Below are 27,235 nucleotides of genomic sequence, written 5' to 3'. Positions count from 1 at the left end.
ATGGGCCGCTCCCCCGGCCCGCCCACAGGACTCATTTTGCCGCGAAACTCGATCAACTGAGGGCGGTACCACTCCGCGCTGAGGGGGGATGCAACGTTCGACCCACGGCGATTAACGGTCCGTGGAACGGCGAACGGTTCGCACCATGCTGCTGCCCGCACTGTGAGGCTTCGGGCAGGATAGCACCGCGATCCCGAGGGCCTGGTGGAATCAACTCCTTCTGCCTTCCCTTCTGCGGACCAAGCCCCCCCTTTCCCTATCAGGTGGGAGATCCCACGTCCGCTGCGCGCACCCATTGGCCAGAAAGCCCGCGAGAGCGCTGCCACGTGATTCTGGCGGCGCGGGAGTTCTCCGATCTGCGGAGTGTGGAGGTGCGCTATCGGTGCTGCACGGGGGGTAGGGGGAGCGCCGCCATTTTGGGGTTCAGCCGCCGCCAGCGCTTCTCTCCCACGGTAGGACCGTTGTGGCAGCACTATGTCGTCTCCCGCCTCCACGCCCAGCCGCCGGCGCGGCAAGCGAGGGCGAGGCAGCAACCCGCCGACCCGTAAGTGCTGAGGGCTGGGGGGAGGCAGGAGAGAGGGGGCGAGTCCCTGACTGCGCCACTCGTGTCCCGCAGCGCAAGACGCCCGCTCCCCTCCCTCGCAGAGGCGCCGCCCGGACGACTCCGCTTCCACCGGAGAGCTGCAACCGCTGCCCACCTCCCCGCCCGCCGAGCAGAGCCCCCGAGCGCCCGACGCCCTCTTCTCCAGTCCACCGCAGTTCCGCCATTCGGGTGCGTACCCTCCGTCGGTTGGAGTTGGGCAGCGGGAGGGGGCTTTGTACTCATTAGTAGAGTGCCGTGTTGGTTTTAAAAGCTTTTTCTGCCTTTGCGATGTTGTTTGTGTTGTTGTTCTGTAGTAGGATTGCCTTGTAATTGTTAATTACATCACCCTGCTGCTAACGAAGCACTGAAAAATGTGTTTGTTTGGACTCAGTGCTTAAGTATCAGTGTGCTTTCAAAACGCTGTCGTGCTTTAAAGTCACTTCCTACAGCTTGTGGTTTTTCAGAAGAGATCAGAAGAGGGGGTGGCAGCAGGACAGGGGGTGATCATCCACCTCTGCTCTGCCCTACTGAGGCTCCATCTGGAGTACTGGGTCTGGGTCTGGGGCACCCAGCAAAAAAAGGATGCTGAGCTGTTGGAGAGGATCCACAGGCAGGCCACAAAGATGATCCAGAGGACTGAAGCACCTTTGCAAGCTTGAGAGTTGGGCTTGTTCAGGCAGGAGAAGGGTCCAGGGAGACTTCATTATGGCCTTCTAGAACTTGAGGGGAGCTTACAAGTGGGAGGGAGGCTGACTTTTTACATAGCCTGATAGTGATAGGAGAAGAGGGAATGGCTTTAAACTAAAAGAGAGGAGACTTAAGTTACATGTTAGGCAGAAATCCGTTACTGAGAGAGCAGTGAGGCACTGGCACAGCTGCCCAGAGGAGCTGTGGGTGCCCCATCTCTGGAGGCTGTCAAGGCCGGGTTGGATGGGGCCCTGGGAAGCTGAGTTGATGGGGGACAGCCCTGCACACGGCAGGGGGTGGGACTGGGTGGGCTTTAAGGTCTCTTTCAACCCAAGCCATTCTGTGATCTCTATAAAGGAAGATGCTCAGCAGACATGTGACATCACTCTTCTGGTGTTAGCAGCGCACTGGAGCTGATAGCCGTTGTTCATTTGATGGGTGCAGAGTTAGAAGAATGAATTGGAAATACCCAGGCAGAATTTTAGTCCTGCTTTCAGCGTAAAGCGACGGCGTGGTAGCGCTGATGAAGCACTCTCTTTGCAGCTATTCCTCTGGATTTCGATATCAGCTCACCACTGACCTATGGCACACCTAGCTCCCGGGTGGAAGGCACCCCGCGCAGTGGTGTGCGGGGGACGCCCGTCAGGCAGCGACCCGACCTCGGCTCTGCCCGCAAGGCCAGACAGGTCGACCTACACTCAGATGGGGTAGGTGGACACTTCTGGTTTGTGTCTGACAGTTCCTTTCAGAGCAGCCTTCTGTATTTGTGTACATTGCATTTTTTTCTCTGCAGCAAGCTGAGGATCTAGCTGAGCAGTCCCTTGGACAAAGGCTTGTTATCTGGGGAACAGATGTTAATGTAGCCTCCTGCAAAGAAAAGTTCCAGGTAAGTTAGCAACGTTTTTTTTTTTTTAATGAAAAGCTAGTTTGTCTTGCACACATTAGTTGGACTTCATACAAACTAAGGGTGTGCACATCTCAATCAAATTCATTTTTTCCTGTCGTCCTTGACATCCAGAAATTTCTTCAGCGTTTCATTGATCCATTGGCAAAAGAGGATGAAGACATTGGCTTGGATCTCAACCAGCCACGCTATATGCAACGACTTGAAGAGGTACTTCTAACATAGCAAAATGACATATGTGTTTGGGTTTTGTTTGTTTGTTTTTTTTTACCCAGCTTTATGTGCTGTCAAGCTAAAAATTTATTTTCAAATATCTTCCAGATTAATATGGTTGGGGAACCATTTCTGAATGTAAATTGTGACCATCTAAGAGCATTTGATGAAAATCTTTACAGACAGCTCATCTGCTATCCTCAGGTGAAGTACTGCACTTGTTTACTGGCTATTAAGTGACTTTTTCATCTTTCTGTTTATGAACGTTTTTGTTTAAATGCGGAGTTTCATTTTCTATGTTTAGTGTAATTACTTCTTCATTTTAATGTCTTATTTCATAGTAGTTAAAAGGTTTTAGATCTTGTGATAGATGTCTCCTGCACATAAAATTAGCTGTTAAGCTGCATTGTACCAAGTGCTCCATCATTTCTTTTGCAACAGTCAAATAAATAAATCTGATTTAACAGTAAGTTGCCTGTTATGTAGGAAAATGCCAACTGTGTGTTCTTTTTTCTTTATTTTTTTTGACATCTCTGGCTGATCAGCAGCACTTTAAAACTTATTATGCAGTAATATTCTGTTAGGCTTGTGGCTTGTTAGTGCAATGTGGGTTTTTTTCTGTTCTAAGCTTAACTGTTCCAGTAACTTAACAGTTCTTAACTGTTTAACGCAGGAAGTTATCCCAACGTTTGACATGGCTGCCAACGAGATCTTTTTTGATCGCTATCCTGATTCCATATTAGAACATCAAATTCAAGTACGGCCGTACAATGCACTGAAGACTAGGAATATGAGAAGCCTAAACCCTGAAGGTAAACTTCTAAATTGCCGTGTTTAATTGAATTCTAACACACAATTTATGTACAGACTACTTAAAACTGGACTTATGGTCCATCCATACCAACGTCCTTCATTTTGCCTAAGTCTGTTTTGGAATTAAATGCTGTAGAGTCCAAATGAAAAACGTAATCTCTAAAGGAAGTCTATCTGTCATCAGCTACCTAGATTCTTACTTCTGTAAGAATAGAAGACTGTTTTGTATGACAACAATTTTTGTTTTGTTTATGACAAAATAGTGATATCTAACTGGATGTCCACTTTCCACTGAAAAACTAACAGGACATAGATCTTCCAATGTTATTTTAAAGATTGTGATGTGATGACATAAGTATCTGTATTTTGTAGACATCGATCAACTTATCACCATCAGTGGTATGGTGATCAGGAGTTCCCAGCTAATTCCTGAGATGCAAGAAGCATTCTTTAAGTGCCAGGTGTGCGCATTCACCGCAAGAGTAGAAATTGACCGCGGCAGGATTGCTGAACCATCAGTGTGCAAGAACTGTAACACAACGCACAGTATGGCTCTGATTCACAACAGATCCATGTTTTCTGACAAACAGATGGTATGTTGCGCTTTGATATTGGCTGAAATGAAGCTTTTTTCCAGTTTTTGCTTTCTCTCTCCCTAATTTCATCAGCAGCATGAAAGTATACATATTAAGAAGGAAGGTTTTCAGAACTGAGAAATGTTTTTCTCCCTCCTCATATATGAAAGAATTTAGTGAGTGTAAAGCCCATACATGGGGGAAGAAATACACTGAAAGGATTAAATGAAATTATGTACGTCTTAATGTTTTTTAATAGAACCCTCTTTACTCAAAGTATGCCCACTTATATCTGGACTAGATGAGCCTTTTCTATTAGCAGCTTTTTAGCCATATCAATAATAATGAACAATTTTTGTTTTCACTGTGTTTTTTTAATTAATCAGTTTTTTTGTTTGGGAGGAATTGTTTTGTTCTTGATCAGTGTTCCTAATTGAAAATGATGCGGAAAGCTGTGATAATACAAGATCTTGTATGCCTTGTGTACAGTTTTCTTTTTTTTTTGATGTTAAACTTGGTTTTATTTGTTTTTTCCTAGATCAAACTGCAGGAATCCCCTGAAGATATGCCAGCCGGACAGACACCTCATACAGTTGCACTGTTTGCTCACAATGATCTCGTTGATAAAGTTCAACCAGGCGATAGAATTAATGTCACAGGTAAAATTTACTTTGATTGTTTGCATCTTCCTTTTTAACTGAACTGTAGTAGTTTAATTCATGAGTTTAATCCGTGAGTCCAATTGCTTGTCTGGCAATTGAACACTTCTTAGACAGGATATAATATGCATACAACAAATTCTGTAAAGAAGTGTGTTCTGACTTGCATGTTACTACCTACATTTGCTTGTCTGTAGCTTTGTGTTTGTTATGAGAAAGGTTTCCTTCTTTCCAGATGTTTGTGTTCCCCCCCCAGCTGTAATCTGTCATTTTCAGTCTTTTTTTGGGCATTTCAGATAATTGTGAGGCTTTGCTCAAAACTGTATTATCTAGGGAAATCAGAAAATGAGTGGGAAACAATTCCAAAGACTTTCAGTGAGTCATTTCACAGTTCCAGATAGCACAGTTTTATGTGCTGTATGAGATGAACCTGCAGGAGTGAACTGTTACGAATGAGAATGTGCTCGGTAGGACCTGATGGGATGCACCCACAAGTGCTGAAGGAGCTGGCCAGTGTATTTGCATCTCCATTCAGTTATCTTTGAAAGGCCATGGACACTGGGGAAGATTGCTTAGGGGCTGGATGTCACACCTATGGCAAGGAGGAGGACCTGGACAACTACAGGCCAGTCAGCATCATCTTGTCCCTAAGGAAGGTATTTAATAACCCAGGTCACTGTTTAGCCATTCAGTCAGCACCTTCCTGGGATGCACATAGGGGTGTTGCCAGCAGCTCAAGGGAAGTGATCCCTTCTCCTCTGCTCATCACTGGTAAGGATGCGTTTGGAATGCTGGCTTTCCAATATACAAGAGACTTAGATATACTGGTATGAATCTGGTGAAGGGGTGTGATTTTGAGAACTGAAGACTCTCGTATGAGGAAAGGCTGAGATGGCTAGGACTGTTAAGCCTGGAGAAGGGTCTGGGTACCTACTATGTACTTATATGTGCTCAGTTATGAAAACAGAGAGAGAGATTCTTTGCAGTGGTGCTCAATGGTAACACATGAAGAAATGAGCACTTCTTTTTCCCTCCAGAAAATTCTAATAAAGCAAAAAGAGAAGGTGTTTTTTATTAATGCATGGATGGTCAAGCCTTGGAGCAGGTTACCCAAGGAGGCTGTGGAGTCTCTACCTTTGGATATTGTCAGAGGATGTCACAGCTGTAGTCAGTCTCCTCTAGCTGATTCCAGTTTGAGACCCCAGCTAGACCAGACAATCTGCAGAGGTCCCTTCTGACCTTGATGATTCTGGATTCTGTGTTTCTGAGAATGCAGGTAAGAAGGAGGCAGCCTCTTAAGTAGTGTCTGCAGTCCGGAGAGCAATAACATAGAATAAATAGGTCTTGTGATATTTCAACTACATCTTAAAAAAAGCAGCACTTTAAAATAACTGTACTACCAGCCATTATAGATTAGATTATTATTATAAACCTGTTACTAAATTTCACACTTAATTAAAAGTTTAAGTGCTGGCTTCAGTCTTTTTTTAGTGCCAGGACTTCCAAAAGTCTTCCTTATTCTTTCAATATTACTTAACCATTTTCATTGTTGAGAACACTTTTGACAGGAATGCTGAACATAGCAAACAAGTGAAGGTGCAGACAACAAGTGTGTTTCCATCATCTTCCAGGTGACTTACTGGTAGTGGGAAATCACAGAATCACAGAATTGTAGGGGTTGGAAGGGACCTCCAGAGATCATCGAGTCCAACCCCCCTGCCAAAGCAGGTTGCTTAAAGTTGTTAGTTCATTTTGAAGAGCTTTACTTTGCAAAGGAAAAACAAAGATATCAGTTTGAGAGTTAATATGTTTCTTTTATCTAATGCTGTCATTAATTGTATTTAGGTATCTACAGGGCAGTCCCAATTCGAGTTAATCCCAGGGTCAGCGTTGTAAAATCTGTCTATAAAACCCACATTGACGTCATACATTATCGCAAGACTGATTCAAAACGCCTGCATGGTGTTGATGAGGAAACGGAGCAAAAAATGTTTACAGAGGAACGTGTGGCACTTCTAAAAGAGTTATCTACCAAAGCAGACATATATGAGAGACTTTCTTCAGCACTGGCCCCAAGTATCTATGAGCATGAAGATATTAAAAAGGTAAAATGAATTCCATATTTTGCTTGTAAAACATTTCTGAAGTGCAAGTACACTTAATTATTTGCTATAGAAATGAGACTTCAAAATGTTGAACAAAAAAAAAAAAACCAACCAAAACAATCCTGGATCTCAAGCAGTCTTAAAATTCTGAATTTGTCAGGATGGAGTTGGTTGTTATTGCTTTCAGGACTCAATCCAAGGGAAGATGTTGAAAAGGTAGGAAGACAGCAGAACTGGAAAACAAACCACAGTCAATAGTGTGTCTCAAGGTATAATAAGGGACTGCAACAAGCCTCTTTAAACTAATTCTTCATAGACCTGTGCATTATCAGAGTTTATGGGCTGCTGAGATGGCAAGCTGTTTAAATTCAAGGCAACAGTTTTCTCCTGAAATGGGCATACTGTCTTCTCAATTTTTTGTTACCTCCTTATAAAAGTAATACAGTGTATCAGGTGTATGCAGCTAGGTATAATTGAGGAAAGCTAGGGAACCTTCACTGAGGGACACTGTTCACAGCAACGTTCCAGACTTTTCTTTAATACTTGCAAATGCCTGAGAACTAATATGAATAAGTTGTTCCGTGCCTTTACTGTAAGGTTTCTGTGCTGAAAGAAATTTCAATAATTCTAGCTTACTCATAAGCTTAGAAGCCTGTGTTTATACTAAAAATTACAGTACTTTTACAGTGTTAGATACTAGTTGCTTTTGTTTCCTTGCTAATGCTGCAGTTGTAGACTTTCTTTGGGAAGTAGAAAGGAGAAAGTACTGGCAAATTCCAAATAAATAAAAGCCTTACACAATTTATGTGCATCTAAAGAACTTCGTGTTATTTTGTGAATATCTTTTTTTTTTTTTTTCTTTTTTCTTAAAAGAAAATGCTTGATTTTTTTGTCTTGAATAAAAAGCTGATACCACAATTTTTAATTAATTTACCTATTTTGATGCTACAGAAGTGGTAACAATACTGTGGTCCCAGATTAAGTATAGCCTCAACATAAGGACTGATTTGTTCTGGCCTTCCAGTTATCTGCAGAATTGGCTACTGAAATGGGAAGCTGTGTTGTCCCTAACAATATAATTGTATATTTGTAATTAACTTGAAGATATCTATAAAGGAAGAACCCTTTTTTTTACAATGAAAGCTTTCTTTCCTATCAGTTATTTTTAGCTGTTTCAGTTCAAAATATAGTTGAATGCAACAGTTCAGTTGTCTCTGTTAACTATACAGGAGCTGACAGTCTGACTTTAAAGAGCATGTTTGCTTTTTTTTTTTTTTAAAAAAAGGGTATTCTACTTCAGCTTTTTGGAGGATCAAGAAAGGATTTCACTCACACAGGAAGAGGCAACTTCCGTGCAGAGATCAACATTCTTCTCTGCGGTGATCCTGGCACTAGTAAATCCCAGCTGCTCCAGTATGTGTACAACCTGGTTCCTCGAGGCCAGTATACCTCTGGGAAAGGCTCAAGTGCAGTTGGTCTTACTGCATATGTGATGAAGGATCCAGAAACTCGGCAGCTGGTTCTTCAGACGGGCGCTTTAGTACTCAGTGATAATGGAATCTGCTGCATTGATGAGTTTGATAAAATGAATGAAAGCACAAGATCAGTACTTCATGAAGTAATGGAACAACAGACTCTCTCCATTGCAAAGGTTGGTGTCTGCTTAAGTCCAAGTTCTTTGTTCTGAGCATCAACTCAGGGCAGATGAAACCAAAAAGTTACCAGAATCAGGGTTCGTTCTTTCCTAATGTTGTCAGTGGATCAGTCCTAAATTATGTAACATCTTGTTCTTATGTACACATGGCTATCCTTGCATAAAATGTATTATTTCCAGATGCCTTTCTTCTTGCTTTACTCTAGAAGGCTTCTGCAATGAATTTTTTTATTATGAAACCCATTAAATAACACTGATCTTATGAAGGCTTTGAATCCAGAAATGCTTTTTCATTTTAACAGGCTGGAATCATTTGTCAACTGAATGCTCGTACATCTATTCTAGCAGCAGCTAACCCTGTAGAATCACAATGGAATCCAAAAAAGACTACTATAGAAAACATCCAGCTTCCTCACACGCTGTTATCGAGGTACTGAACACCTCCTTGCACGTCTCATTGTTTTTTTTTTACCTGTTGTGAAAAAGATTCAGTATGGCAACATCAGAATTGCAGCTTCTGCATGAGTGGAGAACTGCCTTTCAGCATACTTATCTTGAACAGAAGATCTGATGAAATCTGTAGATCTTTATTTTTGTTTTTGTTGTGTTCTTTTGTTGGCTTTTTTTCCCTTCCCCCTGTATTAGGATTATCCTCTGGAGGATGTACCCTGAACCTTACTGTAGTTGGTAACTTGAACAGAAACCCAGCATGATTTTCACAACCTTGTATAAGTTTTAAGTGAAACACTGATGATTAGGGAACTTGCACTGGATGTGGTGGACTCTAAAGTTCTGTGCCTGCTTGTTTTCATCCTGTGAAATTCAGTCAGGAAGGGGGCAGAGGTAGCCTTGGACAGTAGCTGTCAAAAAGCTTTTAGCATTTGCTGATGTAAAATTAAACTACGTACTATAATTGTGAGGGATTCCTATTCTAATTTAAAGTGTGTGGATGGTATGCTGGATATTCTGAGAACACCATTTATAGTTTAGAATTCAATGAAAGGCCACTGACAGTAACAGGTAAGTGTCTTAGTTGGGATATATGTTGCATTGCCTCCGATGGTACTGACCTAAAACCAGGCCACGACCAAATGACTGCACGCACACACCAATATGATGAACAGCAAAATGGCGTTTATTACACGTGAACTCTAGCTTATATAACCTAGGGGCGCAGACGAAGCACATAAGGGCACGTGCCACACATCAATCATAGAGCAGGGAGAGGGCCTATCGCATCACATCTCATCTATACATCTATATGCATATAGTGAATAGCTATGCACCCTGATTGCTCTGTTTTCCAGGGCTGCAGCTCTTACAGTAAGTTTGTCCTTTGTTATTTAAAACCCCCAAATAAAAAAGACTGTCAGCCTTGAACCGAATTCCACAGAATGTATCTTGTCTTCAAACTGCTTATGTTGAAAGCAAATCTGAACTGATCTGAGGGTTGGACTCAGTCTCTCCAGGTCTCTTCCACCAGCTGCAGTTCTGTAATGTTTTGTATTTGAAAGAGTTTGAGGAAAAAATACTCAGTTTAAAGAGCACCTTCCATTTACAGTAGCATCTCCTGATTCTAATTGTGAAGTGAAAAACCATAAAAGAAACGACTCTAAATTGCAGGAAAGTATACGTGCTGATATTTGATTCTTATCCCATTCAGATTTGACTTGATCTTTTTAATGTTGGACCCACGTGATGAAGCCTATGACAGACGCCTTGCTCGCCACTTAGTTTCACTGTACTACCAAAGTGAAGAAAGGCTGGAGGAGGAGTACATGGACATGGCAGTACTGAGGGATTACATTGCCTTTGCTCGTGGTTATATAAATCCCAGGTTAAGTGAGGAAGCAAGCCAAGCCCTTATTGAGGTAAAGTAATTGCTGTTGAGAATGTTCCAAGTCTTTGCTGACTTCTCAAAAAGGGCAAAATGCTCAACTATTTCTGTTTCCTACCTATCAAAAACCTCTAAAAATCACAAGCTTTTGAAAAGAAAGAGGGAAGTACTATGAAAGTAATTCTGTACTGTAATCCTTAAGTTGCTTGACTTTTATCATGTTTGAAGCACGTGGCTTTCCAGAGTTGCTGGTAGTCAGGGATAACAAACAAGGGATAAAAGAAACTTGTAAATTAGGGGCAGTAACGGGATTTCCTGCAATAGTTAATGCCTGTCTTGTTTTCAGGCATACGTGGACATGAGGAAGATTGGAAGTGGCAGGGGAATGGTTTCTGCATATCCTCGACAACTTGAGTCTCTGATCCGACTGGCAGAAGCCCATGCTAAAGTACGCTTCTCTGAGAAAGTTGAAACCATTGATGTAGAAGAAGCAAAACGCCTCCATCGGGAAGCTCTAAAGCAGTCTGCTACTGACCCAAGGACTGGCATTGTGGACATATCCATCCTCACTACAGGTTTGTGTTTTTGTAGGGATAAAACGGAGGTGTTCTGGGGCTTTTGTCACTTTTTAAATGTAACTTAACCTGTCCTCTGTAACTTAGTACTACAAGGTGATTATTTTCTTGTTGTAAGGAATGAGCGCAACTGCACGTAAGCGGAAAGAGGAGTTGGCTCAAGCCTTGAAGAAGCTTATCCAGTCAAAGGGTAAAACACCAGCTTTGAAGTATCAGCAGCTTTTTGAAGATCTCCGAGCACAGTCTGACACAGTAAGCTTTCTGCTTTTTTTTTTTTTTTTCCTTTTTTTACAGTCTCATTAATACAAAAGCATAGCATTTTTACAAATCAGTATAAACTCTTCCTCAAATCACACTGTTAATTTGACTGGAAAGCCAGTTCCACTGCGTAAGCTTTGATTTCTGAATCTTTGTCACTTCAGAAGACAAGAAAAACAACTTGGCTACAGGGTTCTGGGCCAGATTTAAATTGCAGAACGTATTCAAATTTATGGGGAAGGAACCTTGATAAGAGAAGTGATAGGAAGTAAAGTATTTTGGTTGGTTTTGTTTGTTTCCCTCCATCTTTACTTGATTTTTCTCTTCTCTTTTAGGCTGTCACTAAAGAGATGTTTGAGGAAGCACTTCGTGCCTTGGCTGATGATGACTTCTTGACTGTGACTGGAAAAACTGTTAGATTGCTGTAAGTTAGTCCTTCCTTGCCAGCCAGCTGTGGCTTTTACTTCGTCTTCTGTACAATGCTGCCAGCTTGGAAGATCTTCCAAGTTTTGGGAATATCATTTGCTGTAAGTGCCACTTAATATCTTGTGCTGATAGAGTAGTAACCATTGTGAAGGTCTAAAATGCTTTAATTGAGTAATGCTATTTACATTTGAGAAAATGTAATTACTAGTGTTTTATTGCTATGTTTTTATGTTTTGTAGAACATGCTAATATCACTGTATGCATTTCCAATGGAATTGTAAAAATTCATCATAAATTACTGATAAATGCAGTTGGACTTTGCTGTTATCTGTAATAAAGTTATTTGATTTAAAAGTCTACATGCATATCTTGTGATAAACCGTTTTCAATCTAGAATTTCTGATTGCTGCTAGAAAGCTTTGAGAGCATGAAAGCTAGTGGGTTTGTTGTTTTTTTTTTTTAAATCTAACTTATGTACTTTTGTGTTAGTATCCACAAGATTAAAAGAAAAAGATAGGTATCTTCTACTTGAAAGTGAAGTTTCTTAATGTAATCTTAATTATGACTGGCTAAATTAAGATAGCACAAGGCATTACAATAAGGGATAGGTAAGTCCTGAAAGAACAAGGTTACAGTATTGCGTGGCTGAAGATCTTCTGTTTTGGCTGGGTAGATATATATGCCTTCAACCACTGCATGTGAATCACTGCTACAGTTTAAACAGCTGAACTAACAGGAGAGTTGTCTAATTCACTTCAGTGCAGACAACACTGTGCTCATCTCAACTGCTTGCTTAACAATTTCAGGCAAAAAGGGTGTCACAATCAGTGTTCTGAAGTCAAGACCCCCATATTTATAGCAGTTTCCTGGACATCATAAGGCCATGACCCTCCAACCCTAAGAATGTCCCAGGACAATGAAAACATGGCTGTGCTGGGTGAGGGGAGGCTAGGGCCTGAGAGTTGCCCTCCTTGTCACCTGTGAGAGTCTGTGGGGTGCCATTTTAAGGCCATTTCTCTGTAATGCTTTCACTGTTGATTCCAATAAAGATCTGGAAATTATATTAAGTAAATGCATGGACAATGCTTAGCTGAAAGGAAGGAAGGAATTCAGTTTTACTATGATACTTGGCACTAGTGAGGCCTCACCTCGAGTACAGTGTTCAGTTTTGGACATCTCAGTACAGAAGGGACATAGAGGTGCTGGAGGAGGTCCAAAGAAGGGCAACAAGGCTTGTGAAGGACTTGGAGAATACGCCCTGTAAGGACTGACTGAAGGAACTGGGGATATTTAGTATGGGGAAGAGGAGGCTGAGGGCAGACCTTATTGCTCTCTTCAAACACCTGAAAGTTGACAGCAGCAAGAGCGGGTGACAGGATGAGGTGTCAAGTTGCACCAGGGTAAGTTTAAGTTAGATATCAGGAAAAACTTAACACCTAGAGAGGGTTGTTAAGCACTGGAATAGGCTCCTAGGGAGGTGGTTCAGTCACCATCCCTGGATGTGTTTAAAAACCATTTGGACGTGGTGCTCAGGGACACAATTTGGCAGGGGTTGTTAGAATTTGGGTAGTATGGTTGGGCTGTGGTTGGACTTGATCTTTAAGGTCTTTTCCAACCTGAACAATTCTATGATTAAAACAAAACTAATGTTTTACCGAAATAGTGCCATCTTTTTAGTAGCTTCTAATTCTTAATGCTTAGCAAAACACTGGAGAATGCGGGCATCGATCCCGCTACCTCTCGCATGCTAAGCGAGCGCTCTACCATTTGAGCTAATTCCCCCCTTTTCACCATTAATAGAGATGATAAAGCTCCCAGGTTCAGACTATATAATCTGCAGATTTTAAGTGGATGTATTTTTCATCATTTTTCATTTTCTCTTGCACTTGTCTCTCTTCATAAATGAAAACACATTCAACTTCAATTTTTAAAACCGTGTAATATTTCATTTTTCATTTCTTATCAGTTCATTTGGAAATAAGATGAAATAAATGTGTTTTCCAGGTGTAAAAAATATTTTTTAGAAGTTTATTACTTGGAATTCTTAGGACGTATTAGTTCTGACATTTGATTCTTCCTTTCTCTTCTCCTTGCGATGCGTCAGTCTCTACTTATATATATTTTCTATAAATATGCAAAATTATTTAAATTCAGTCAAACACAGGGTAGTGTTCTCAAGTCAAACACTTGAGAAATGAAACATGAGCATTTAAAAAGTAACAGTTTGTCTCACAAAATTCCATCAATACATGAAAACACAATTCGTAGTTAATGGTGTGTTCTACTACAAGCAAAACAACACTGGAGAATGCGGGCATCGATCCCGCTACCTCTCGCATGCTAAGCGAGCGCTCTACCATTTGAGCTAATTCCCCTCCCATGGCCCTAAATTACCCTCTAATCACAGATTTTAGTAACTACAAACACAGCATTTCCTTCAGAGACTGCCCCTTTATGCCTGGCAGTAACCCCAAGCCAGCCATTCAGAACGCCTATGACCACTTGACCTTGTCTATTTTTTCCTTCCTCAAAGATAGCAAGGATAATTAAGCAAGCCTAACACAAAAGAATAATAAAAAAAAAAAAAAAAAAACTTTGGGGCAAGTTTCTCCCACAAGCTCTCCTCCCATGAAATGTGGAGGGGGAAGAGAAGTAAAGAAGATTATATTCCTTAGAATAACTAACGCCTTACTAAACTAGAATTAATCATAGAATCACAAGGTTGGAAACGACCTCTAAGATCATCTAGTCCAACCATCTCCTCATCACCATTGCCACCACAAGCACTAAACCATACCATGCAGCACGTCATCCAGGCGCCTCTTGAACACTGCCAGGGACGGCGACTCCACCACCTCCCTGGGCAAGCCATTCCAGTGCCTGACCACTCTCTGAGAGAAAAAGTTCTTCCTTATGTCTAACCTAAACCTCCTCTGATACAACTTGTGGCCATTACCCCATGTCCTGCTTGTTGCCTGGGAGAAGAGGCCAAATAGAATAGTTTGGGTTGGAAGATACCTTTAAGATCCTTTAGCTCCAGCTCTCCTGCTATAGGCAGGGACGCCTCCCTTTGGACTAGGTTGCTCAAAGCCCCATCCAGCCTTGCCTTGAACATCTCCAGGGAGGGGATATCCACAGCCTCTCTGGACAACATCTTCCAGTGTCTCACCACCCTCACAGTAATTAATTTCTTCCTGATATCTAGTCAAAATCTACCCTTTTCAAGTTTAAAACCATTTCCCCTGATTCTATCACAAAAAAGAATACATTCCGTATCAATGGCTCAAAATCAATGTTTGGGTCAGTAGTATTAAAGAGCATATTTAAACACGTAAAACATGTGAAACAGTTATTATGATGGGAAACTACTGAAAACATCACTGCACCCTGCAGGAAGTGTTTACATATGTTCATACTTCCAAGTATAGCAGAACACTAATGAAATATTAATGAGAGACCTACCACTGTGATAACAGTTCTACCCACAGTAACAGCAAAACACACTTATTTTTGCTTCACTCAACAGTAGATGCTCTATTTACTCTGTAAATTGTCGCTTACAGTAGGAGCAGGGTTGGTCTCTTCTTGCTGGTGACAGCATGAGGGGATGTGGCGCTTAGGGACACGATTTAGAGGAGGACTGTTAGACTTAGGGTACTATGGTTAGATTGTGGTTGGACTCGATGATCTTTAAGATCTTTTCTAACCTGAGCAATTCTATGATTCTATATAGGGGTTGTTACAGTTATTGATTACCTGCTGTTGTTTGAGGAAGTTTTCTATTATGCTTATCACCACATCAGTGAAATTTTTCTTTCCATCTGGATGTGCATGAGTATGTAAATGAAAATATTCTCCAGACAAAAAACAAAACAAAACAAAAAAAAAACCAACCCACACAAAAACTTCCCTAGAGAGCCACTGCAGAAATTAGGCAAACAGATAGCAACCTTTCAAACTGATGTGATTTATTCTTCTTTGATGAGGGAAGCAAACTCACAGACAGTGCAATAGAGCAGCTCAAAGTTAATCCAAAACTTGCATTTGCCCTGACAGGCCCTAAGAAGCTCATCTAGAAAGCAAAAGTAAAATCTGGTAATATGAGCTTGTAGTAGTTTAATAAGCATACTGCAAAGGAAGACATGATTTAGAATTCAATATGCATTATCTACATAAGCAGATTTTGTATTGTATTTTACCTCCACAGCCTCTCATAGAATGGCTTGGTCTGGAAGGGACATGAAAGATCACACAGATTCCCATCCAACCTGGCCTTGACAATCCCCAGGGATGGGGCACCCACAGCTTCTCTGGGCAGCTGTGCCAGCAGCACCTTGCCACCCTCTGAGTAAACAATTTCCTCCTGACTTGTAAACCTCCCCTCTTTTCATTTTCTAAATAATTCATCAATAAATTTGACAGTGGGCCACACCTGTCTTACTGTATTTCTGGAAAGTTTCTAGTGACTCCATACATTCAAGACACAATACCATTTTAACTAAATCATCAAAATAAATACAAAAAGGTAGACATCTGTGGAACATAAATCAGGATGATTATGACACCAAGAGGACATCACAAGGTCCAACGAATCCATCTGTAAGGTCTTGCACTTGGGACACAGCAACCCTATCAGTACATGCTGGGGGATGCAAGGATGGAGCATAGCCCTGTTGAGAAGGATCTGGGGTTACTGGTAGATGGCAAGCTGGACGTGAACCAGCAACGTGCCCTCACAGCCTAGAAAACCAACCATATCACAGACAGTATTCAGAGATGTGTGGCCAGCAGGGCAAGGGAGATGATCCTGTCCCTGTGGATGAGGCCTCACTTGGAGTACTGTATCTAGATACGGAGCCCTCAGTACAGGAGAGACATAGAACTGTTGCAGTGTATCCAGAGAAGAGCCACACAAATAATCCAAGGAATGGAATACCTCCCTATTTGGACAGGCAGAGAGCTGGGCTTGTTCAGCCTGGAGAACGATCTGGGAAGACCTGAGAGCAGCATTTCAGTATCTAAAGGAGGGCTATAAGAAGGAAAAGGACAAGCTCTTTAGCAGGATCTGTTGTGATATGACAAGGGGAAATGGTTTCAAACTAAAGGAGAAGAGGTTTAGATTGGATGTAAGGAAGAAGTTTTCTACAACAGCAGTAGTGAGGCACTGACGCAAGTTACCCAGAGAGGTGGTGGTTGCCCTGTACCCAGAGACACTCAAGGTTAAACTGGATGGGGCTCTGAGCAACCTGATCTAGCTGTAAGCATCCTTGTTCTCTGTAGGGGAGTAGGACTGAATGACCTTCAAGGGTCTCTTCTAACTCAAAGTATTCTATAATTCCATGATACAAATGAACACTTTATTTTCCACAAACTGTGGTAAGAATAAATGTTGTATTTATTGTTTACATACAACTTCTTAGAATATTAGCAGAAAAGAATGTAACTTGAAGACCATACAAAAGAAAAATGACACTGCCATTCAGTAACTGCTGATAGCATACCTCTAGGCTTACAAGTTATCTGGTATTTGCATTGTAACGAGTTTAAAAAAAAAAAACACCTAATTTCAACAGAAGCTCTAGTGGAGTCTTTGCATAAGGAAGTATGCTAACAGAAGGGAGCAATTACAGCAGGCACGCTGTGACTCAGCACCAGTACACGTACCCCGCAGCAACCATTGCAATGGGGAATTAGCTCAAATGGTAGAGCGCTCGCTTAGCATGCGAGAGGTAGCGGGATCGATGCCCGCATTCTCCAGTGTTTTGAAAACGCTGCTATATACGTATCACCACGTAAGATTTTCTTCCACAAGATCTTCAAGTTTGTGAAAGAAAATAATGTAAGGCACCGTTTGCAGAACAGGAGAAAATCTCAGTGCAGAAGGCACTTACTTTACTCTGCCAAAAAGCATTTATTCACAGAAGAATTTCATACTCATCCTGTTTTGTCCGCTGAAACCATTAACACTGTTCACATGCTCCCTAAACTGGATTTATTTTAATCCTTATAAAACCACTTTGGAAAAATGCATCTAAACTCTAAAAAGCCCTACAATGTAGAGGCGTATTTATAAAGCCAAAATCAGAAACAACAGCAGTGCCAGCCAGCGTGCTTTTGTTTTTCGTTCTTCAAAGCCCGTTCTACAAATCGAGCAACAGAAATCGATTTCTTTTTTGTGCAGGCAGCAATCACAACTTTAGAGAGAGAAAAAAAAGAAGTTAGCATTGTCTTCTGCAAAGAAAAAAATACAACTGGTAACTGAAAAAACGGCATAGAGATGACAAGGTAAATGATAAAAGCAAACAGCAAGTGGAGAATGCGGGCATCGATCCCGCTACCTCTCGCATGCTAAGCGAGCGCTCTACCATTTGAGCTAATTCCCCGTGCCAGGGGGGGTCCAGAGCACTGTCCATCGGGAGCAGATGCGCTGTCACTGATGACTCACGAGGCATTTCCTCCAGATTTAATGCACCACCTGTTCAGCCCTTCCTTCTTCTCTCCTTCTGCTCAGTATCCATCGCAGTACCTGTAATTGCTGGATAGCATCCCATACAAGATGGGAATCACACAGTGATTCTGGGAATTTTCATTAGTCATTCAATCCATATGTTTTTTAACCTCCCCTAACACTGCCTAGACATGAGCACTCTACATACTTTGTACACATACTTTGTACTGCTAGAATCTAGGCTCCATAATGGACAAGAATATAAGAATGCAATCTAATTCTACACTGACCCTTTCTGCTCTTCCCTGAGCATTCCTTCTGCATTGCAGAATAGCAGTGGTTAGAAGGGAAGTCTAGAGATCAAATCCACCCCCCCACGCTGTAATCCCTACAGTAGGTTGCACAGGTAGGCATCCAGTGTCTTAAATCTCTCCAAACAAGACGACTCCAACTGTCTATTTCTTTTACAGGCTTCATGTATTTCTGCCTGGCAACCTTAAGACAAAATATCATTTTTATGCTCTTTTGTGCTTTTTCAAAGTCTTTTTACTGGACATTTTAACATTAATGTATATTTATGATCTCATTTTCCTTATTCATACATAGTCTTTAACATTCTGAAGAATGACATTTTACCTTTCACAGCACACCTGTACCCTGCTGATCAATCACAAAATTTCTTATCCTATTTTCTTCTTCCAGTCTGTCTTGAATAGAAATTTGTTCTGGAATTTAGAGAAAATCTTTTTGCAATGGCTTCAATTTCTCTGACACACATTTTAACACGTCTGGTTTCTGCTTTAAATTTCATCTGAAAAGATCAGCTGAGCACTAAGAGTCCAGGACATATTCTGTACTACTTTACCTGAGGAGATTATATCTAACAGAGAGTGACAGTATACTTATTACTGAATGAATTAACCAATAAAAGAAATACTGGTTCTATATTGAAAATAATTTAAAAACAATTCTCTATATGAAACCTTCTATTTAATGCCAGCCTGGCTTAATTTCCTTCACTGGTGCTACAGCAGAGGACTAGGCTGCTCTGGAGCAAGAGAGTTGGAGCTCAACCTTTAGTAAGACTGCAAAGCAGCACAAATATCCCTAAGTTTGCTCCCATTTCACACAGTCAGTGTCCAACAGCAGCTACTGTCCAAGTCCGATTTAAACAGAAATACAGCAGAGAATGCTGTTTCCAGTAACACCCTGCCTATAAACATGGTTTCTGTGTTCTCCAATGAGAAAATGGCAGGCTAGACTTCAACTACACCTTACATACCGTGGTTCTGTAATATCACAAAACCATGCCTCTCAGGTTCAAACAAAAAGGTTGCCAGTGTTCACAGCTTAATTCTATTTGCCACATTCCCACATGAAAAACACACTTAGCAACTACCTCACCACACAAAAGTGCAACAGGATTTATGGAAGAATACAACACACACTGACCTTTATGGCTCCTGCTCAGTTTGCTTCCAAATCACCTACAGGGTATTTCTTACCTCACAAACAGGGGCTGCAGACTGCATGGCCTAACACCCTAACCTGTTGCTTGATACATCAGTCAGAGACAAAAAATATATTAGTGTTGCTGTATCTTGAGCTCCCCCCTGTGGATTTTACAAAGGAATAGAACTATGTACTTCCCAGTATATGAGAATTTCTCTAGATTAATAGAATAGTTTTAAGCAGAATGATCTCATCCAACTGAACAAAAGAGAAAAAGTCCCAAGGAACTAGATCAGTAAATGATCAGAACAAAGATAAAAGGCAGTAAGACACACAAAAGTCATTGCTGATCAGCATATAGCAGCTAATTACTTAGGTACACATGAAAATGCAAGAACTTATTTTTGGTCAATTTACATGCCACTGAACATTCTGTTTTAAAATTAAAACAGATAAACCAGAGCTATCAGCAGAAAAGATGCATTCACAGGTGAAGCTATCCGTACTCATAACACAGGTGTCTGACAAAAAACATCACAACCAAACTTGAAATAAAAGGCAGTCAGCTTAAGATAGCACTAAACTCAATGAGTTCTTCAACCCACCCTGCTCCCGATTCAATCCTTCCACTTCTTGTTCTCAGTGATGCACTGAGTAACCGTTGTCTGAGTGGCATCAGAAGGGAGTGCAAACTACAACTATTCCATTTTTACTAATACAGTGTAATATTGGCATCATAGCAGGCACTGGAAGCAATCCCAGAAAGACTGAGGTCCACAGCACAGCAGTACCACAGCATAAAGAGCCACAGAAGAGATTACTCTACCCCCCTAACCCCCCAGCGGTGTGCCCCAACAGAGCTCTGAGGGCCGCACCTCCTCCTTACAGCCTATGCCCCAGAACCCGCAAAACACAGACTCACACTAACACCGCGACCAGACGACCTAACAGCACAAAAAGACCGCAGAAAAAAACCTCCACCTGCTCTCCTTCGAGGGCCTCCCAGGCTGACACCAACCAGTCCACAGCAGCTCCAAGGACTCTCCTCCTCCCACTCTCATGGAGGAACAGAGCTCCGCCCAATGCTGGAATCTTCTATGGCAGCGCCGGCTCCCCCATCAGCTTCCCTCCCATATCCCAATTACTTCTTTCTTTTTTTTTCCCCTTCCCCCCCTTCAGGTGACATGATGAAACAGCTGGGAGGAGAGGTCTGGCATTGCACATACCGTTGGTCTTCTCATTAGGGCAGTAGGTGAATCTTCAAAAGCACAGCCTTGCCTGCCAGTGTATTTGCATTTAAATAAACAAAAATACCTTTTTCAGTATATAGATTCATAACTGGGGTAATATCCATGCATTTCTTAGGCGTGGCATTCAGGCTGGAGGCTGGAAAATGTAATTTAAAGCAATATGCGTTGCTCTGTGTTTAAGGCAGATGCTGTTGTTACCTTACAACCACGTTCCTCATTGCACAACCCTAAAATACTTGGGTTTGTATATTTTCCTGCTATTTTCCTTCCCATTTAGCAAATCACTAAATGTATTTCCCAAAACAAAGTGGAGGAAAAAAATTGGAATCTTTCAAAATTTTCTTCAAGCAAAGGCTGAGAAGGTTCTCTCAACAGCTAACGACTTTCTGCAGTCAGGAGTGCTCCCATTGCAAAATTTTGTTAATAAAATTACAGATACTTCAACACTTCTCAAACGAAGAAAAGGTTCTGAAGAAACTTTAATGTTCTGAGACCTTACCATTAATAACAGAACTTAAACAAGATTAGTGCAGGCTTTGAGCTGTTTACCAGCCAATTAAGATTATAGCAGTGTTTGAATTGATAGTAACCATCTCTAAACAACTTTCTACGAGCAAAGATTTATCTTTTCAAAAGATAAAGATAAAAGCTTTGCTTTTCTCCTTTACCATAGAATCGCACTACCCAGCCAGGAAGTAACTCAGGAATGCCTGGTCTAAGCATGCTCTTTGTCATCACTGCTAAAAATGATTGACCTCTATTTACCCTGGGATAGTTATTGTTGGTTAGTTACCTCATTCTAAATTCCCGCAGATGATCAAATAAGCGGGTACTCCTAGGCCCAGATGCTCCAGGCTGAATAAATGAAGTCACATAAAAAACACATGCCTTGCCTCCAAACTCCAAACTGTGACTTGATATCACAGTTGCAGCTACCAGTGAAAAGCTTACCCAGGTGAAAAATATAGATGTATTGCGTAGCTTTCCTCTTAACTATCCAAATTCTCTGCTTTTTTCACTGCAGTCTGATTTGACTATTTTGTGCAGTTAATAAGGCCTTCTAAGGGCCTGCTCAAGCTTTGTTTTCACAGTAGTTGATTAATTATTTTAATTAACTTTCAGAAGGAAACAGGACTTTTTGAGATACAGAAAGCTATTATGTTTCCCCCCAGCGTTCTGAGTGCAGAAAACGTTGAGAATCTTCTGTGCATGCTGTAGCAGCTGCCATAGAAAAATTAGTTATTTACAAGGCAAATCTACCTCTTCAGAAGAGCATCCCTTTCATGCTAGTTTTAATCCTAAAGCATTCTACAAACTTTCAAAGAATGACACACAAGCATTCACTCCCCAAAGCCTATATTAAACTCTGGATGGACTAATACAGCTTATATTTACAAACAGCTGTAAATTCGCAACAGCCTCATTTCTAATTCCTGCTCTCACTCACACTGCTCATGATGTTAGAGGCTGACAACTTAGTACATGTTTACTAAATATCATTATTCTTAGTTTCTTATGGTAGGCAGAACTAGGAAATCCATTGGAAATCAACATTACAGCTTTACAAGCATCAAGTCAGTACTGCTGTACTGCTTAAGGAGAGTAGGTTCAATTATTCCTGCTTTGTGTTGCCACTTGTAAAAAAAATCCAGCTCCAGAAATAGCTAAGTACATAAGAATGGTAGCTCCAAGCCACCCATCATGTGAGTGCAATGTACATAAACCAGCCCTTTCAGCATCATCAGCAGCCAGTAGGACAACATGAAAACCAGCTAGGCCAGATACAAACCAGCTAGGTGGCAACCTGACTTCCATTCACACTCTGATTGCATTTTCTCTTAGCCTTAAACTTGGCAGATGAGCAACACCTTCTGTTCTGTTGTCATATTCTTATGAAGTGAGAAACATGTCTCAACTTTGCAAAAAGTCATTGCTCACTGTAATGCTAACACAGCACAAGAGCAATCTTCTTTCCTCTGCAAGTGGAACAGTGTAAGTTCAAGCAGCAGGATATCATCTTGTGGTGATTATGTGCTATGTAATTTAGACGTACGTGCAACAATACATAGGGCAAGTGTGCAAATGTACACTACCACGCCAAATAAGGGAATGTTTATGAATTTTTCTCACCCTGCAGAGAAATGTAGTCTCAATTCTATTGTTGAGTGCACCATTTTATGTACAGAAACGAGCGTAACTTTCAAAAAGATACTCAGGAGATTTCTGCTATTGCAAAAAATAAGGAGGTGTATAGTAATAATGTGCTTTTGAAACAGTAATGAATAGTAAATGAGAATTATTAAGAGTTTAGTTTCATTTGACCATGTTACTCCAGAGAAGCCAGACCTTCCAAAAGGATTCTGGAGGAGGGGAAAGGAAGGTGTCAAGAGTAGGGCAAAACCACATTTTTTCTCTCTGTTGAAAATGTGGATTTATTTTGTAAACTGTGACAGCCTGTTAGCAAAAGGAGCTCTGGGAATATGAAAATACCATCCTTCAGTCTGCTCCCTTATTTTTCTTTACTTTGTGAGTTAAAAATAAATATGTACATATAAACCATCAGGCATATAGTATTTATCACTCATTAAACATTTTCTGGACCAGGCTTTTCATGTGTATGCCTTGAAAACTGGAAAGACCTTGGGCTTCCTTGTTGAATTTGGAACATTTTTTCAATAAAGTTTGTTATTGCTGTTGTTTTTTAATAATGCATTTGATTTCTTTTGCAATGGTTGCTCTTTTGGAGACCATCATATATGAAAACAGCTGAATAACAAAGGCTTGTGTTACAAAAGAGATGAATTATTCTGGCAGTATACATGCTGAATGACGTATCACATGATTCCAGCTGTGTGTTGCAGTTGGTTGTTCATAAGTAGAAGGAATGACTCAGCAAGAAACAATGAATTTATAATCAAAAGTGGTTATATAGCAGTTATCAGTAACTGTACAGTATGTAAGTCTAGTTCAGAATTTTTTTTTCAGGTGGGGAATTAGCTCAAATGGTAGAGCGCTCGCTTAGCATGCGAGAGGTAGCGGGATCGATGCCCGCATTCTCCAGCGTTTGTTTTCACCCTTTATTCATTGTGAAATAAGCAGTGAAAATGTTTCCCATTTGTGCCATTATACGAAAAAGAATAAATGTGAAAAAGTTGGGTGAACTGCAAACTGTTCATATTTTGCTTTCAGTATTTTGTTTTTTTGCTATTCCTAATGGTGTGGCTTTCTTTTGTATATGAGGGGAAATATAATCCTTATATGAAATAACAAAACTGACATTTTAATACAGTGGTAAACAACATGAACAAATTACAGAGAAAAATAAATTAGGGATTTTTAATGTACCTTGATAACTTTGATTCATGATTTCATTATGTATTTGATGACTGAATTATTAAATTTATTTTTTATATTACAGTTTAGTGTATGAAACAAAGCTGGTGTTTGTGTTGTGAGGAATACTCTTTTTTCTTGTTGTTGTGTAAGCTTAAGCTATTCATTAGAAAGAATGAGCTACAGTCTTCCATATGTTGTTTCTCTTTGCAAGATTATGTTCTTTCCTTTTGAAGCTTCACATCTGTGCAATATCATGGAAATTTTCTCTGTAAAACTGTGCTGTACATCTTATGTCATTTTGAGATATTTATAATTCTGATGTGATTTTCTGACTCACTGATTCAGCTATTTCACTGCTTGTACTCCAAGCTTGAGGCAGCGTGAGGAACCACAGGAAAACTTTCCTGTAAATATAGACAATCTGTGCAATCAGAATCTTGGAAGGACGCATACTGAAATGAATGAAAATAAGGAAACGAAATTATGAATTGGGTTTCAATCTAAGGAAGGGGCAAATACTGTGCTGCATGGATGTTCAGGAGACAAGAAAGAACATAACCTCTCGATGGATGGAATAGAAACAGAATTTGCTTATTTGTCTTATATTCTCTACATGGTGGAGTGAAAAGACGCATTGTAACTTTAAAACTGCTAGATCATTGTGGTTCAAATGAGGTTCAGTGGAGAGAAAAGAGTTATGATCTTCAGGAGTCCATTCTGAGGTCAGGTAATGATTTACACATACATTTGCTTGGAATAAGATACTGTAGTAGTTTTCTGTATGATTATTATTGGTTCCGAGTTTGCTGTGTTCCCATGACTGTGTAATGCCTGATGCTTCCTCTGCCTTTAAGGATGAGTAATGTTGCTCTTCTCTGCTAATCAGACACAACTTGTGCAACAATGAAATGAGAAAACTCAGTGAGGCAGGTGCAGTCTGCAGTCACTTGTAGAATGGTGGCATCCAACTGTAAGTTCTCCAGATTAATTACTGCTCATTATATTTATGTACAGATCCCTATAATGGAGCACTGGTGTTTGTTAGAGCTTTAAAAGCGCTGCAATATGACTATAAGTAACAGCTTTTTCTTAGCCCATGTGGTGTTCTATGTCTTTACTTTTTAGATACATTGTCTTTAGAAGAGCAGGTTGGATAGAGAAGGTTAAGGGTCCTAGCTCCCCAAAACACTACTCGTGGGAGTATTTGCACTTTCTGCTTCAGCAGTTTTATTTATATATTCTGTGTAAAGAAATGAGGGAATTGAGCTTTGTTTGATTTGTGTTTTTATTGCCATTCATACAGATTTATGTCCTCTATAATATGTCACTTAAAGTTATACAAGTTAATCATTCATTCAGTTAAAAATAATGTTTGCAGTAGACTTGTTCTAAGATACAGTTATCATATGTCTGTGATTGCTGCAGACTGAGAAAAGGGGAAATATTATTCTTTATTTGTCTTCTCCCAAGATCTTGTTCCAAATATTACTTAAGCAGTCATCCCTGGGGTGGGATGGAGCCTGAAGGACCATTACTCTGCAATTCTGGAGAATATTTTTAGAGCAAGAGAGCTGACTGCAGAAGCTACATGCAAAAATATACACGGTATAAATAAGTTCATTTTACAACATGATTGTAGTTAATTAATTATATTTATAATATTTATATATATATATAAATATATATATATATACTTATATTTATATATGTAATTAATTAACAGTAATTAATTTTCTGAGTTGAGCACCCACGTCTAAGTTTTCTTATAAGATACGTTATGTGGTGTTTGACCATGAAGTTTATAAAAGGCTTTTGTTCTAATGGTTACTATTAGCCATCAATCAAGTTCTAAGCATAGAATCATAGAATCATTTGAGTTGGAAGGGACCTTTAAAGGCCATCTAGTACAACTCCCCTGCAATGAACAGAGATATCTGCAGGTAGATCAGGTTGCTAAGGTTAGTTCAGTCTGATCTTGAATGTCTCCAAGAATGGGGCATCCATCCTGCATGAGTTGAAGTTGTATTTCAAAAAGGAGCTCTTTTTTTTTGAGGATAAGTGACTTCACTGCTATCTGTAAATGCTCGATAGCTTGGGGAAAAAAAGGAACTTCATATACATTTGAATTTGTTCAGTTCTTCTAGTTATCAGGCTTTTTTTTTTTTTTTTAAATTTAATGCTGCAAAAATAAAATAATACATTTTATCCCAATAAACTTAGGTCAACATTCAAAGAGTGAAATGAGTCACTCAGCATAAGGGTGCATTTCTCTGCTGGCAAACATGCCATTTCTTCCTCCTGCGACCTGTTTTTTCTTTATTTCCTGCAGTTGCAATAAGCATTGAAATTATTTGTTGCCAGTAACCACGTGCCCTACATCAAGTCAGCAGGTATAGATGGACAGTGGAGTCCTGTGTGTGCTTCCAGAGTTACAGAGAGCAAGTTGCTTGGGATTGGTAGGCTTGCTGTCCCCATTGGCATCACGTACTGACTGTTAGCATAGGATCACCTGAAAAAGTAAATCCTTCAGAAAAACAAACGGGCTGAGTCTTGATCAGAAAAACAAGGAGAAGGACAGTTCACATTGTATTTTCTTCCATTCCAGGCCATGGTATTTTCTAGTGATGCTATAATAAAGGAGTAAAATCTTTAACTATTGCGACTTTGTGTGTGTGTTCATACTGTTGGCTGTCTTTTGAAATCTCACTTCTAATTCTGTCACCGTAAGCACCGAAAACGCTGCAGCCCAGCTCCTTCTCAGGGACCTCCTCTCTGCACCGCCACACCTCTCACCCCGCCCCCCCCTATATTTGCCCGCTCTCCTGCCCGCCCCTCGGAGCGGCCGGTCGCCGTGCAGGAAGTGACGTAGTGCGTCTGGCGGAAGTGACGCGTGTGGCGTGCAGGCCCGGCCCGGCGCGGGGGGGTTTGGACAAGATGGCTGGCTCCACAGGTCTGTGAGGGGGCTCGGCGGGCCTGGGGCTGCTGCGGGGAGCTGGGTGTTGTGCCCGGGGGTGGGTACTCCCTATGAGGGCCGGACAGATCTCCTTTTTCGGGGACGGGGCGAGCTGTCAGTGACGGGAGAGAGTGGAGCGGGGTGGGGTGGAGGTATCTTCCGATGGGGAGAAAGGGAAGCGGCAGCACCGCCGGGCTGGGCTCGGCCCCGGGGACGGTCACTCCCGTCTGTAGGGCTGCGACGCCGCCGTGAGAACCTGACCTGGGGCGTCAGTGGGGAGAGAAAGTACCGCGTTTCTGGGAATCGGTGTGGTGGGGTGGAGAAGACTGTGCTAAGAGGCAGGAAGGGGTGGATGTGTGTGCGTGTAGAGAATGGAGGGGATGTTGCCAGCCCTGGTAAAAAAAATTAATTAATTAATTAAAAAAATGCTGCAGAATAAAGGCTTGTAGCAAGGATCTGTACTGTTGCACCATCTGCTGTGTACAGCAATTGTGATATAGCATCCTT

At 41.0% G+C, this 27,235-nt stretch overlaps 2 protein-coding genes, 1 long non-coding RNA gene and 5 other non-coding genes across 10 annotated transcripts in view; 4 read left to right on the top strand and 4 right to left on the bottom strand.

Annotated features, from left to right (window-relative positions):
• Nucleotides 1-345: 345 nt before the first annotated feature.
• MCM4 (minichromosome maintenance complex component 4) lies at nt 346-13,423 on the top strand. The gene is made up of 16 exons (XM_048938539.1): nt 346-544; nt 617-772; nt 1,814-1,977; nt 2,064-2,156; nt 2,289-2,384; nt 2,496-2,591; nt 3,061-3,199; nt 3,573-3,793; nt 4,314-4,434; nt 6,280-6,539; nt 7,825-8,190; nt 8,496-8,623; nt 9,857-10,064; nt 10,377-10,605; nt 10,724-10,857; nt 11,199-13,423. The coding sequence occupies exons 1-16, from the start codon at nt 475-477 to the stop codon at nt 11,289-11,291; spliced, it is 2,574 nt and encodes an 857-aa protein (XP_048794496.1). The 5' UTR covers nt 346-474; the 3' UTR covers nt 11,292-13,423.
• TRNAA-AGC (transfer RNA alanine (anticodon AGC)) lies at nt 12,999-13,071 on the bottom strand. The gene has a single exon. It is a non-coding gene; the product is annotated as a tRNA-Ala (tRNA).
• Nucleotides 13,424-13,591: 168 nt separating the features above from the next.
• TRNAA-AGC (transfer RNA alanine (anticodon AGC)) lies at nt 13,592-13,664 on the bottom strand. Its single transcript has one exon. It is a non-coding gene; the product is annotated as a tRNA-Ala (tRNA).
• Nucleotides 13,665-15,834: 2,170 nt separating this feature from the next.
• Nucleotides 15,835-20,235, bottom strand: LOC125690337 (uncharacterized). Its single transcript, XR_007375629.1, has 3 exons — nt 20,171-20,235; nt 18,374-18,462; nt 15,835-17,824 (listed from the first exon to the last, which is right to left on the bottom strand). It is a non-coding gene; the product is annotated as an uncharacterized LOC125690337 (long non-coding RNA).
• Nucleotides 16,974-17,046, top strand: TRNAA-AGC (transfer RNA alanine (anticodon AGC)). Its single transcript has one exon. It is a non-coding gene; the product is annotated as a tRNA-Ala (tRNA).
• On the bottom strand, nt 17,600-17,672 carry TRNAA-AGC (transfer RNA alanine (anticodon AGC)). Its single transcript has one exon. It is a non-coding gene; the product is annotated as a tRNA-Ala (tRNA).
• A 3,191-nt stretch (nt 20,236-23,426) lies between the features above and the next one.
• On the top strand, nt 23,427-23,499 carry TRNAA-AGC (transfer RNA alanine (anticodon AGC)). Its single transcript has one exon. It is a non-coding gene; the product is annotated as a tRNA-Ala (tRNA).
• A 3,126-nt stretch (nt 23,500-26,625) lies between these two features.
• Nucleotides 26,626-27,235, top strand: part of UBE2V2 (ubiquitin conjugating enzyme E2 V2) — a 30,317-nt gene continuing 29,707 nt past the window's right edge. For 2 of the 3 annotated variants that reach the window (XM_048939327.1, XM_048939323.1), the window contains exon 1: nt 26,626-26,725. In XM_048939327.1, coding sequence (XP_048795284.1) covers nt 26,710-26,725 — 16 coding nt within the window. In that variant the 5' untranslated portion in view covers nt 26,626-26,709. The remainder of the gene's footprint in view (nt 26,726-27,235) is intronic. The other variant, XM_048939325.1, reaches the window with a different exon arrangement.

This window comes from Lagopus muta, chromosome 3 (assembly GCF_023343835.1).
Source record: "Lagopus muta isolate bLagMut1 chromosome 3, bLagMut1 primary, whole genome shotgun sequence".
NCBI lineage: Eukaryota > Metazoa > Chordata > Aves > Galliformes > Phasianidae > Lagopus > Lagopus muta.
Note: the sequence above shows the minus strand (reverse complement) of the source record. Positions and strands in the feature narration are given on the sequence as shown.

Excerpts from the sequence above, each read along its gene's own strand:
- MCM4 (XM_048938539.1), top strand. The coding sequence starts at position 475 with ATGTCGTCTCCCGCCTCCACGCCCAGCCGCCGGCGCGGCAAGCGAGGG. Across the intron at positions 10,065-10,376 it reads CAAGCCAAGCCCTTATTGAG|GCATACGTGGACATGAGGAA; the intron begins GTAAAGTAATTG and ends TCTTGTTTTCAG. Across the intron at positions 10,606-10,723 it reads CATATCCATCCTCACTACAG|GAATGAGCGCAACTGCACGT; the intron begins GTTTGTGTTTTT and ends TCTTGTTGTAAG.